This window comes from Helobdella robusta (assembly GCF_000326865.2).
Source record: "Helobdella robusta unplaced genomic scaffold HELROscaffold_27, whole genome shotgun sequence".
In the NCBI taxonomy this organism is placed as follows: domain Eukaryota; kingdom Metazoa; phylum Annelida; class Clitellata; order Rhynchobdellida; family Glossiphoniidae; genus Helobdella; species Helobdella robusta.
In genome coordinates this window covers 2,407,176-2,420,047 of record NW_008704392.1, presented here as the reverse complement: position 1 = coordinate 2,420,047, position 12,872 = coordinate 2,407,176, and the positions used below count along the sequence as shown (strand labels likewise).

Sequence of the window (12,872 nt, the reverse complement as noted above, 5' to 3'; positions counted from 1 at the left end):
TAAATAAATATATATATATATATATATTGTTTTAAATATATTGTTAACGTATTATATCCATATAACTAGAATATCCCATATCATTATATCTTAATTGCAATAAAAAGTTCTTTTTAGACATAACGTTATTGGTGTTCCATGAAAAAGTGAATCACAACGTAATTATATGTCTAGCTTCACTACGCGTTCAAACTGTCGAAACATAAGGCCGCTATTTAAATTAAACATAATTTATTGATTAAGATTAATTTAATTAATTGAATGGTTTTATATTTAATTAGGAAAGATCACATAATTAGGCGTTTTAATGGCAAATGTAAAAGTAACAAACTAACTTGCAACTGTAGCACAACTTGCTAGTTGCTATGCTAGGAACATTAAATATGAATTATTTCTTAATAAGATTATAATTATAATTCCCTTATCAATCACATCACACTTTCTTTAACAGTGTTCACTGATTGATCATTGATATCTAATCCTAATGGTTCTACTAAAAGACACTAATCAGCTGGTTATTCAAAAGTTCTTTCAAATGATCAAAAAAACTAATGCTGCAGCTGTAAATTTTAGCAGTGTAATCCACCAATTCTTTAAAATGCTCATACTAAAACATCTTAGATTTACACTATTAATCATAACAATACTGATAACCTACACAATATTAATTTTTCATCCTAATCTCTCCAAACATGTATACATACAAAATCCTGATATAGTTGACTCGAAGGAATTGTTGAGAACATGCATTAACTTGGCAGTTAGGGCCGGTTATTTTATAGTAAGAATCAAAGATCTTAACAATTTTAACCAATCAACGATAGTTAAAGGTAAAACTAAGGAAGGTGCCGACGAAAAAATGACACTGGCAGATTTGATATCGCACTTGATCATCACAGAAGGCCTGAAAAGTTCATTCCCCTTGTTAAAAGTGAATATTAAAGATTTATTATCATTAATATTATTATAATTATTATTACTATTTCTTCAAATGGTCCAAAAAAAATATTGTTTAATAAATGCTATTTAAATATTACTCTTACAACAGAGGTGGGCAAACTAAGGCCTGCAAATCCCATGCGGCCCGCAAAGCCATTTTCTGCTGCCCGCGAAGCCTTGCTCGACCAAAAAAAACAAAATGTTTGCCCACCCCTGTCTTACGCACCTACACTTGTCATTGACAACGAGGATTGGTTGATTGTACGTTTTGATTTGATTATTTTATTCTATTTTATTTTTGGAAACATTTTATATCAATTTATTCTCATCATTCTATTTGGGCTTTCGAGAAATAAGAGTTTTCTATTATTATTATTATTATTATATATTGAATACATTCCTTTTTGACAGTATAATTATTTTATGTTCACATATGATATTATGTGTAAATAATAAATTATATAATAATAATATCGACAATAATAATTATAACAAATCCAGTTAGTCTCTGAAGAACACGATGACAGCAATGAAAGTTTAAACCATCTACTCGACAGGACATCTTTATCAGATATCAATCAAAAGATAGTTAATAATGATACTAATTATTATCAAAATTTTGATACTAATGATGATATTGATGATGATACTGATGATGAGAAGCTAGATAGTGTAAAGGGCTTTGTTAATCTGACAGATGCAGTTGCCTGGATTGATCCGCTTGATGCTACTCAAGAGTTTACTGGTGATGCTTTTTGGATTGGTTAATTGATTGATTAATTGATTGGTTGGTTGGTTGATTGATTAATTGATTTGTTGGGGATTGATTGATCTGCTGATTGGTTTGATTGATTTGATTTGTTGGGAATTGGTTGGCTGATTGGGTGAATGGATTAATGATTGGATAGATGGATTATTTATTGGTTATTTTGTTGGTTGGCTGGTTAGTTGAAATTAGTTGTAATAATTTATTCCTAATAACTTCATAAGTATTCAGTATTAAAATCTGCAGAGAATCTTTTCAATTACGTAACTGTGATGATATGCTTGGCTGTAGAAGGTAGGCCAGTCATTGGTGTTGTGTACAAGCCTTTCTCTGAACAGCTATGTACTGAGTCTTTTTTTTCTCAAGCTATTTAACTCCAATGTGTGTAGCGCTTCATAAATAATTCTCCATTATTGTTGTTTTATTTCTTTGTTGTAATTGGATAATTAAAAAAAGTAGAAATTATTAAAATATAAATGTTGTTTGTGTTATTAAAATTAGCAGTGTTTGCCTATGAACTTCGTGTAAATGTATGACTTAATAAATTCATAATAGAAAATAGTTTTGTAGTAACTAACTTTGTCTGCAAGTAAGTAATAGATGCCTATTTAAGCATCTACAAACACGTACACGCAGACACACGTACACACACACACGCACGTACGCACACAGACTGGTCATACATAGACTCAGAGGGGCGAGGACACCTGTCGTGGCATACCCCAGAGTACGATGGGCATGACCGGGCCGACCCGACCTTCATAATTTCAAGGTCACACAGTGGTAATGTCCTAGCTAAACTTAACAAAATTTTTGGGAAACGTTACCGGCATGTTTTGGCTGGTGGAGCTGGTTGGTTTTGTTTTGTTTTGTTTATGTGTGTGTGTGTGTGTGTGTATGTATGTGTTTGTGTTTGTTTGTATGCGTTTGTTTGTGCATTTATGTGTGTGTGTATCGTTGTACATGTGTGTATGTTTGTGTTTGTTTGGATATATCTGGCATTTGCGTTTCTATTTCGCTGATATTAACCAGGATATTAATTATTACAATTGACAATATCATTGACATTAATATAATTAAGACAAATATACTACACGTACACACACAAACTCACACACGCACAAACTCACGTACACATTCACACACACATACACACGTACTCACACACACACACACACACACACACACAGGTTACAAAACCCTGGCGATAATTGACAGGGAAGCAGATGCCTACATCCACGTGACTGCTATTAAAAAGTGGGACATTTGCGCCCCCGACGCCCTCATAACTGCTTCCGGGGGTAAAATGACGACCTTGAAAGGTCAAATCATCAATTATTCATCAGCCAACCAGGTTTTAAATAGAGACGGATTGTTAGTAACAGGGAGTAATGTAGGGGGGGTTATAATACATAACAAGCTTTTGGAGAAATTTTAATTTTCTTTTAATTGATCAATTAATTAATTAATTGATTAATTATTTATTAATTAATTAATCAATCAATCGATGATTGATTGGTTGGTTGATTGATTGGTTGATTGGTTGATTGGTTGATTGATTGATTGATTGATTGATTGATTGATTGATTGATTGATTGATTGATTGATTGATTGATTGATTGATTGATTGATTGATTGATTGATTGATTGATTGATTGATTGATTGATTGATTGATTGATTGATTGATTGATTGATTGATTGATTGATTGATTGATTGATTGATTGATTGATTTGCTTAACCATTGTTTATTTACTTCATGCGTTTGGTTTAGCTGTTCTTTTATAACCTTTTTGTGGGAATTTTCGTGTCTCATGTGCTTTGTGTATTTTTCTTTCATAATTTGTTTTGTTAAATATCTATCCGTTCAGTTTTTACTAAACTCGTCATAATTATATTTTACTATATTAAATATTACTTTATATTGAAATTTCTTATATTACAAATAATTATTTATTATGAATAAAATGTTATTTTATATATATATATATATATATATATATATATATATATATATATATGTATATATATATATATATATATATATATATGTATATGTATATATATACAGGCAGATTTCACAGTTCATGAATTTATAAGCCACCTACTCGGTCAATTTCGGCGTGAATATCTCATGATATGCGATATATAGGCAAGGAAGTTAATACCAAAGTACCGTTATCACCGATAATGTATCGGTTACGGTTCCGGTATTCGAGTATCGCCCTTGTATTAGTATTGCCGGCAATATTTTCAAAAACGATCATTGGATTTGGTATCGACAATACACTTCAAAGCCGGTATTTGCATCGGTATTGGCTATACATATTTAGAGTATCATTTAGAGTATCGTTAAAAATCCTGAAGATAACGCACTGTGTTAATCATATTAGTACCATTTATGTTGTCGTTGTGGCATGCGTTATATATCCATATATGTATATTTCAATTCCTAGTACCGTGTATCGTTTGTGTTATACCAGATTGGAAGATTGAAAACAGCGGTAATTGTATGTTATTGACGTTGTGCTTACTAAACATTATTATTGTTGTTATTATTATTATTCTATTTTATTATTTTTATGGTGGCCGATAGTTTGATATGTCATATTGTTAGACCTTACATTCCATTTAATGAGGATAATTGAAAATTATAGCATTATTACTGCTTATGCAATTGTATTTTCGTATTTTTTGGTATGTGCTACTATATGGTGTGTGGTTAAGTCTTGGATAGGAAGTTATCAGACGAATTATGACGGCCCGTTTTTACAATTTTAAATTATATTCCCTACCATGGCTTACACGAGTTAATCATAGACATATATAATATCAATCAATCAATCTTCCTTTAGCGTCCAGAGACCCAGTTCCCCGAGGTAGGACGTATAGACGTCTATTATATAGGTATATATGTTATCCATTGTGTTAATTAATAGGATGGGTCAATTATCACACAGTTTAATAAATATCTAATTAATCAATTACTAATTTAATGTAAGGTTAGCTTACTTACGAAATTGCAATATTTTTATTAAAATTGACAAAAATAATTTCAAATTACATAATTCAAGGTTTATTGGTTGATTAGTTGATTGTTTGATTGGTTAGTTAAATGATTGAATGATTGTTTGGTCAGTTGATTTGATTCGGCGGTTGATTGATTGGTTCATTTGTTGATTGACTGGTTAATTGATAGTACAGTATCAAACAGTATCTTATTGAAAAAGTGGTATCATAAAATGAATAAAGATACGTTTTTAAAAATTCTCAATTTGATTTCTTTTTCGATATCGACGATGATGATTGGGACTGCCTAATTAAAAAATATCAAATAGAACTTATAAAATTTGATGGGCAAATGACGTCATGTTAACAGTAAATATTTAACCGCCTGTTAGTGAATTGGTGGAATTACTTGGCGATTAAAACTTGTTTATATGTTCCATTTTAATTGAATTTTGACATCGGTATTGAAGATATTCGTAATAAAGCGAGCAAAATTTTAATATAAAAGCGCTTATAAATATACGCATATTGGCTCGGCTTGGAATTGGATGTTAAGCAAGGTGTGGTTTCAAACTATGTTGAATTCTTCCCGAAAAATTTGAACTGCGTGAATACATATGTAGCAGGTAGCACTGATTACTGCTGCTTTTATATATAAAGTAACTAGAATACAGGTATACAAATTATTAATTTATTATATAGGTAGACCAGGGCATGAGTTAATTTAGTTATAAAGGTAGGTTAGGGATTTCTATATTTTAATCTTACTTGGTTGTGTGTTTTTCGTTTTGTGATTTTTTTGTTTTATTTCACACCATACATTCAGCGGGTACGCAGTGGCTCCTGGTTTTAGAGGGATTTTTATTGATTGAATGTGGAAGTTTGCATGGTTATATAGAGTTTGCGCGGTTATATAGTTATAAAATGCCAACCAATTACTTTCAATTCCCCAATCTTGCCACATGAAAGCGTCAAGCCTCCACTAACTTGCGGTATTGTTGTTGTATACAAGTATGTAGAAAAACATGCATAAACGTGCAGATAGATGTTAATAACCCACTATTTAAATGTAGAATAACTTAGATAGGTCGTCTCGGCATCCTCAGCACTTCTGATCAATTTGTGAAGTACGCACGTGATGAATGTATGTAACACACTTATATATATATTCACATCAACCGTTGTATTGTATGCATGAATGTCAAAATTGATATGCCATTAACCAATTAGCAGGCGCTTATCTTTCGACACAAGTGTCGTGTCTACCTAAACGACTGAGCCCAACTCAATTTTTAAGCATGCACTCTGAGACTTCACAATTGCAAACCAGTAAAATCGTAACACGCATCTTGCACATGTCGACAATCCATTCACAAGAAGTATTTGTATATAAAACGTGCTAACATTAACGCTACATAAAAATGTTTGAACGAAATTTAACCCAACTTTATAATAACTTGAGGATTACTTTTTGAAAGTCTTAATGAAAGACTTAAAATTTCCAGTTCTAACGCCATATATAAAAGGATTAATGCAGCTAGTTGCAAATCCAAACAATAAAACTAAATTCCACTCTTTAGTTAACATACTAAAACCACAGCATTCGGCGTTAATCATGATGAAATACAACTCTGACGGCAACCAGAGAACCGTGAAAGTAACAGTTATGATCATCATCGTCTTCATAATGTTTATCTGGTTCTTATCATTATGATTAGTATCACTGTGACCAGTTTGACCTGACGTCGCATGTATTTTCGAGTTTCCCCTGACAACGAGAATGATGTTGGTGTAACAAAACACAAAAACAATTAATGGAATGACGTATACGGACAGGATGTAGTAGGATATGAACGCCGTGCCGGCAGCTTTTGTAGGCCACATCGTGAACGGACTGCAGGTGTAATCCGAGAAATCTGCTGAAACATATGTCGTTGGCACATTCGTTATTAAGCCATCTAACCATATAAAAACGACGATAGCGTAACCGAACCAAGGTTTGTAATGATTTCGATGCCACAGTGAAAACCGTGTCACGATGAACCTTTCAATAGCGATGAACACCAAATTGAAAACTGAAGCATTGACACCGACCCACATGATGGCCTCACTTCCAAATAATAAACAGAACACTCTGTTCATCGTACCTCGTAACTTGACACCTGATAGTTTCCAGGCAAATGTTATAACCACAAATACCGATGCAAATAAATCACAGGCTAGTTGATTAACCACTAGAACATTGGTTTTGCTTGATTTTGATATGTAGTAGATGAAAAACAGCACAAAACCATTAGCCACAGTACCAGTCAAAGCAACAACTATTACAATAGATTTGATGATTTCATTGACTAACTCATCATCAGACGTGACTATTGTAGAAGTATTTGTGCTGTTCAGTGAATCTTCTGTAAAAATATTTCCATAAGAGATTGTGGCATTTTCCATTTTGGTGTTGTACAACCATTCAGATAAGTTGGCAACTGGCAACAACAATTTTCAGGGTAGTAACTTCATCAACAACCACAAAAACCCTCTTTTTTCACAAATATACATACTACAAATTCATTAAATACACTACAGCCCATCCCGTGTGAGATCTTTTAATACAGGGAAGAACAAATTAGCAAGGATAAATTAAGTCACGTTCCTTACTTACGACAAAGAAAAACCAGCACACAATGCAATGAAATGACTGTACGATAGAAATTAATGTCAGGCATAGGTATTTGCACATATAGTACACACCATTAAGGGCAATTTATGTCTGTCTGTGATCATAATTATCTTGATACCTATAGTTCTAGTTTTACCTTTTCTTTAAAAAAAATTTTTTTAAAAACAGACAAAATCAAAATTTAAAAATACTATTTTCTTTCATTTAAAAAAGAATTTAATTAGTCATTTTTTGATAGATTCTCGACTCTAAGCCTGCATAAAAAAATAACGGTACAATCATTAAACAAAGGATCAAATATTCAAGCATTTAGAATAAAAATCCCAAATAAAGAAAATGTCCTAATTAATTACTCAGTAATTAGAAAATTTTAAAATAACCTCAGGAATATCGATATCTCCGGAGTTAATTTTATCGATGATACCATGAGGACGGCTGCCTTTGACTGTACATCCCGCAACCGACTGACAGGTACCTTAGGGTTACATATATCTAGTAATGGATAATTGTTTGCAATAATCATATTTAGTGGTGATCATGTTATGATTCAGAGTGGTCCTGTCATAGACTCAGTCTTCTTGGATCAATAAAAAAATCCTTGTTATGCTATGTTAGCTTAATGATATGATAATGAATGATAATGATAATGCTGAACATGATGGGCCACATTGTGTTGTTGATTCATTCAAACTAAAACAATGCCCTTGTCCTCAAAAAAACTGATATTTTTTAAAGTTTTTTGGCGTTCATATGTATAGTAGTATTTGTATGGTATCTTATTTGAACCAAAATTTTAGCCACTATTTACGGTTATACACTAACCGTATTACTCTTTAGAGAAACTGGTTAAAACTTCAGAACTAAATCTTATTTTAACACATTTAACACACACAAGAAAAGTTATAAAAAAAATGTAAAAATGACATTGGTCGACGTGTCAAAACTCAGCTGAAACATCAGAGATTTGAATAACATTCAAATAGTATTGATTTCAAAAATTCAAATAGGATCAGTACAATAAAACCGAAAATTAAAATTTAACTTCTGATAACTTTTGCACTAATAGTTTGGGTCTTTTGCAGTAAAAAATTTCCTCATCAATTACAAAAACCTATTATATAAAATATCTGAAAATATTCTAAAAACAATATAACCAATTATATGATACTATATCATTATACATCCTTATATATCATTTAATGATCTGTTTTAAAACAATTTTTCAAGGTCCATTTGCCTAGTGTCAACAATTTTCGTGCCAATTCTGGATATATAAAGAGCTAATAAGCCAAGTCCAATTTGAACAGTTTTGGTTTCTCATATCAAAGTTTGACATTTTTCTATATTTAAGCTAACTTTTTAATAAAAATTTTCAAAATGCAAACGTTTTAAACCTGCTTCAAAGTATTTTTGCTTTGTATCAAATGATTTTTTTATCATATATAGCAGTCAAAAATTAAATTTTTTAAATTTAACCTGTAGAATGAAGACCATCCGCTTTTTTGTGTTAACTTTTTTGGGTAATTTCAGTTCCGTTTCATTCTATTTTGTAATTATTCTCCTAATTTTTATTGAATTTTTCAAAAATTTTATACACTTTTAAATATTTTAATTCATTTAAATTTGTTTAGCCTTGAAAACAAATGAATTATTATTACAATTAAAAAAATAATTATAGTTTTCAAAGTTGACACTGACTCTGAGACTGAACTTGCGGCTGAAGTGGCGAAACAACTTAAACAAAGTAGTATAATATATTTATTTTTTAAACAAACACACACAACACACACACAGTCAATGATTTGCAGAACTGGCTCAAATCAATCACCGATTGACATCCAAACTTTCAGAACAGTCGGGAAAAGTGAGGTACCAGCATGGAATGTTCCAGTAGAGCAGGAAATGACTGCTTTGATGGATGGGAACATTGCATATGGCAGGCGTTAGTACAACTTTAAAAAAATTACATTATTTTTTGTCTCTTACACTTTGACATTGAAATCTTCAAGATTCTCTTATAAATTTTATTTATTTATCATGAATATTATTGTCTTCAACTCAGTCAAACTTGTCTCAAGTTAGGCCAAAATATATTAACTGCAGTCTCCTCCAACAACCTGGAAAAATCCGACGAGAGTGACATCAGCACGTATGGAAAAAACTTCTTGACCATTGAATTCAAATGGCCCAGCGAACATAAGATCGAAGGGAAAGAATATGATTTTCAAGTAATATTACCATTGAAATATGAAATTAAAATAGTAAATCATTTTATTAAAACACCGTTGCAAGAGACTAATAAGAATGAACATTTAATAATTATTATGTGCTGAATGCCTCTTGTATAAATTTAGATCAATTAGAATGGAAATAATTTAGATGAAACATATTTTAATAATTCGAAATTAATAAAAATTTTAAATCTCGCTTTTATTTTTTTCTTAGATATCTCTTATTTTCACTAATTCTCGCCACAGGGACAACATGGACCTTGGTAAAAGTGTTATAGCAGTTGTTTTCGCCGAGGTCAAATTTGTTATTGAGATTTTAAATGGTTAAGAAATGATCTGATGAGCTTGTAAATTTTTGTTCATTCCATTTCACTTCGTTTCGTTTCGTGTTGTCTCGTCTCGTCTCATCCCATTTTCATTTCGTCCCGTATCTCAAATAATTTAATTTATCAATTTAATTTTTTCTAACTAAAAATGTTTAATCTTTTTTTTCATTAGATCGGTGATGCAAACACAGAAGTTCAGAAGTATGTCAACCATTTGCCAAACATTAAAGCCTACAAAACACGTAATTTGTTATTTAAATTTCGGTAAGAAAAACACAAAATTTGATGAATATATACATCGTGTGGTGTGCGCGCGTACTACATATGGTGCATGTATGTAAGTTCAATTCTCATTTATAACAGTGAAAGTATAATAAATCAGTCAAACAATAAGTAATTTGCTATGAGGAGATTTCTGTTTATCAGAGTTGTGTAACAAAACTAAATTTTTTTCATATAGGTACAATAAGTTTATTAAAATGGATATGAAATGGATAAGAAAGGGTTAAAATGGATATGGATGAAAAAGGATTAGATAAAGTTTAATCAGATGATAGAGAAATTATATTTTAACCTATTTCGTCCATAAAAGCGTTTGACGTGTACCTTTTCAATGCAACCTTGACCCTGAGCATGTTGTTCCCTTCGAACAAATCCTTCTTCCATTATAAAGGAAGTGGTACAATTCCTCCATGCCTGGAGCCTGTTGACGTTAGAGTTTACAAGCACCCAATCACCGTTTCCCAAGCTCAGGTGTCTTTCCAGTTTTTTCTTTTAATTAAAAAAAAACAATTATCGGTAACATGTTTTAATTTAACGCATTACATTCAACTAACAAAGACGTAAATTAGTTATAAGTTTAGCAATCAGTTTACTATTGTGATATTAGCATTCTTCATTCTAAGTATATGAATCATTCGCACCAAAGAGATGCTATCATTTTAAATTCACAACAATATTAAATCCAACAAAATAATAACCCAACGTTTTTGTGTCAACTCTCCTATTTAGATTGAAAAATTCAAAGAATTGAAATATGCAAACGGAAATCTGATGCTGACAAGCCGCAGAGAACTTCAGGACCTGAGAGGCCGAGATGTGAAATACGTCGAATTCTAAACGTCATCTGCATTGCAGTCTGATTTTATAAGGACACACTGACTTTTAATTCTGGCCCATTGCATTGATAAATAATATTTTAAACTGCAGGTTTTACAAAATCTAAAATATAATGCTATTTTTTGGAACAAAATTGAACAATGTTTATTTTATAAGTTGCAGTAAAAGTTTTCTGAATAAATCTCTTGAATCGTAAGAAATGTTTTACTCGAATTGTCGAAATTTAGAATCGATTGCGCCAAGTGCCGAATAATTTAATAAAAATTTTAATCACGATAATAATAAAATTTATATACGTATATAAAATACTTTTATAATTAAATTGGGATTCATGAGTAAGTTTCAGATAAATTGAAAGTTTAAGATCAAAACGAGATCATGGTCCCACATATCAAAACATGCTAAACCAGGGGTGGGCAAACTTTTTGCTGCAAGGGCCGCATTGTGAACTATTTTACCTTTGAAGGGCCGCATATGTACTTAAATAGCAAATTTTTTCGACCAAGGAAGGATTTTTCTAAGATTTGTGGCTCTTTTTTGGTCATTATGTCTGGCTTGACGACCTTTTTTTTTTTGAAGAACATAAAATAGCTTCGCGGGCCGCATGCCGTAGTTTGCCCACGTGCTAGGCAATGCTATTAAGCTAAGCATTCCTCTTAGTACTAGCAGCTGTAGTAGATGCAGCAACACCAGTAGCAGCAGCAGTAGTAGTAGTAGCAGCAGCAGTAGTAGCAGTAGCAGCAGTAGTAGCAGCAGTAGTAGCAGCAGTAGTAGCAGCAGTAGTAGCAGCAGTAATAGTAGTAGTAGCAGCAGCAGCAGTAGTAGTAGTAGCAGCAGAATTAGTAGTAGTAGCAGCAGCAGTAGTAGTGGTATTTTTACTTTTAAAAAAGTTGTATTTAGGGTTATATAGCTGAGTCTCTCTGGGGTCCATGTTGATGAAGCCAAGCGAGGAGCTTCTACTAATTACTTCAGCAGATTTGAATAAATAAAGTTAGTTGGCTTAATTACGAAATTGCATGGGTTTTAACAATCAACTATTACAAAAGATTCACTTGACTAAAAAATTTTTTTAACACAATATAATTAAATCGAATTACATATTTAATTTAAAATTATCGTTCTCAAGTTAAATAAAATATATCTTTTTGTTTAGAAAACAGAGTGGCTTACTGAAGCCATGGTGGGCTTACTTACGAAATTGCATGGGTTTTTACAAACAACTAAAACTAAATAAAAATTTGACTCAATATGTTTAAAACATTGTACTTAAATCGAATTATGTAATTTGAAATAACTTTTGTCAATTTAAATGAAAATATTACTCTTGTTTCGAAAACACGGTGGCTAACTTACCGCTTAACAAAGCCATAGGGGAGACGGGGGCCGAATGGACCGCTTTTTTTTGTCGCTCACTAAATATTTTTTCTTTGCTCAACAAAATCAGCTATCGCTATTTTAATAACTGATCTTGATTTGTCATTATCTTGCACAGTTGACGGTATTTTTTTAATATTTCCAAATAACGTAATTTTTTTATAATTTAATTTTTAAGGTGGGTTGTTCCAATTTTTTTGGTGGTCCATTCGGTACAATAGCGGTGTACTGGATGGACCGGGTAAAGTACCAAATGGACCATTAAAGAATAGCAACAAATTCATGGAAATAAACACATTTGAAGTATTTTTAATTGAAACAAAAATTGAAATAATAAGATTATTCATGTATGCAAAATTCGCAAATGTAATCAACTGCACTAGAAACACTCGTGCAAAGCTCGTGAGCCCACTTGGCACAATTTCTGCAACG

At 31.7% G+C, this 12,872-nt stretch overlaps 3 protein-coding genes across 3 annotated transcripts; 2 read left to right on the top strand and 1 right to left on the bottom strand.

The window, feature by feature from the left end:
- Positions 1-258: 258 nt before the first annotated feature.
- HELRODRAFT_185657 (hypothetical protein) lies at positions 259-4,497 on the top strand. Its single transcript, XM_009020388.1, has 8 exons — positions 259-931; positions 1,441-1,684; positions 1,952-2,047; positions 2,378-2,557; positions 2,896-3,250; positions 3,374-3,688; positions 3,716-4,457; positions 4,483-4,497. Exons 1-5 carry the CDS (start codon positions 485-487, stop codon positions 3,141-3,143), a joined length of 1,215 nt encoding a protein of 404 aa, XP_009018636.1. The 5' UTR covers positions 259-484; the 3' UTR covers positions 3,144-3,250; positions 3,374-3,688; positions 3,716-4,457; positions 4,483-4,497.
- A 1,680-nt stretch (positions 4,498-6,177) lies between these two features.
- On the bottom strand, positions 6,178-6,855 carry HELRODRAFT_80617 (hypothetical protein; the record flags this gene model as incomplete). Its single annotated transcript, XM_009020387.1, has 1 exon — positions 6,178-6,855. The coding sequence occupies one exon, from the start codon at positions 6,853-6,855 to the stop codon at positions 6,178-6,180; it is 678 nt and encodes a 225-aa protein (XP_009018635.1).
- Positions 6,856-9,267: 2,412 nt separating this feature from the next.
- On the top strand, positions 9,268-11,066 carry HELRODRAFT_173789 (hypothetical protein; the record flags this gene model as incomplete). Its single annotated transcript, XM_009020386.1, has 6 exons — positions 9,268-9,332; positions 9,453-9,618; positions 9,836-9,916; positions 10,120-10,189; positions 10,540-10,700; positions 10,959-11,066. 6 exons carry the CDS (start codon positions 9,268-9,270, stop codon positions 11,064-11,066), a joined length of 651 nt encoding a protein of 216 aa, XP_009018634.1.
- Positions 11,067-12,872: the final 1,806 nt, after the last annotated feature.

What these genes read in the sequence shown, in the direction of transcription:
- HELRODRAFT_185657 (XM_009020388.1), top strand. Translation starts at nt 485, where the DNA reads ATGGTTCTACTAAAAGACACTAATCAGCTGGTTATTCAAAAGTTCTTT. An exon ending in GTTCATTCCCCTTGTTAAAA is followed by an intron (nt 932 to 1,440) that starts GTGAATATTAAA and finishes TAACAAATCCAG; the next exon opens with TTAGTCTCTGAAGAACACGA. An exon ending in TGTTTTGGCTGGTGGAGCTG is followed by an intron (nt 2,558 to 2,895) that starts GTTGGTTTTGTT and finishes ACACACACACAG; the next exon opens with GTTACAAAACCCTGGCGATA.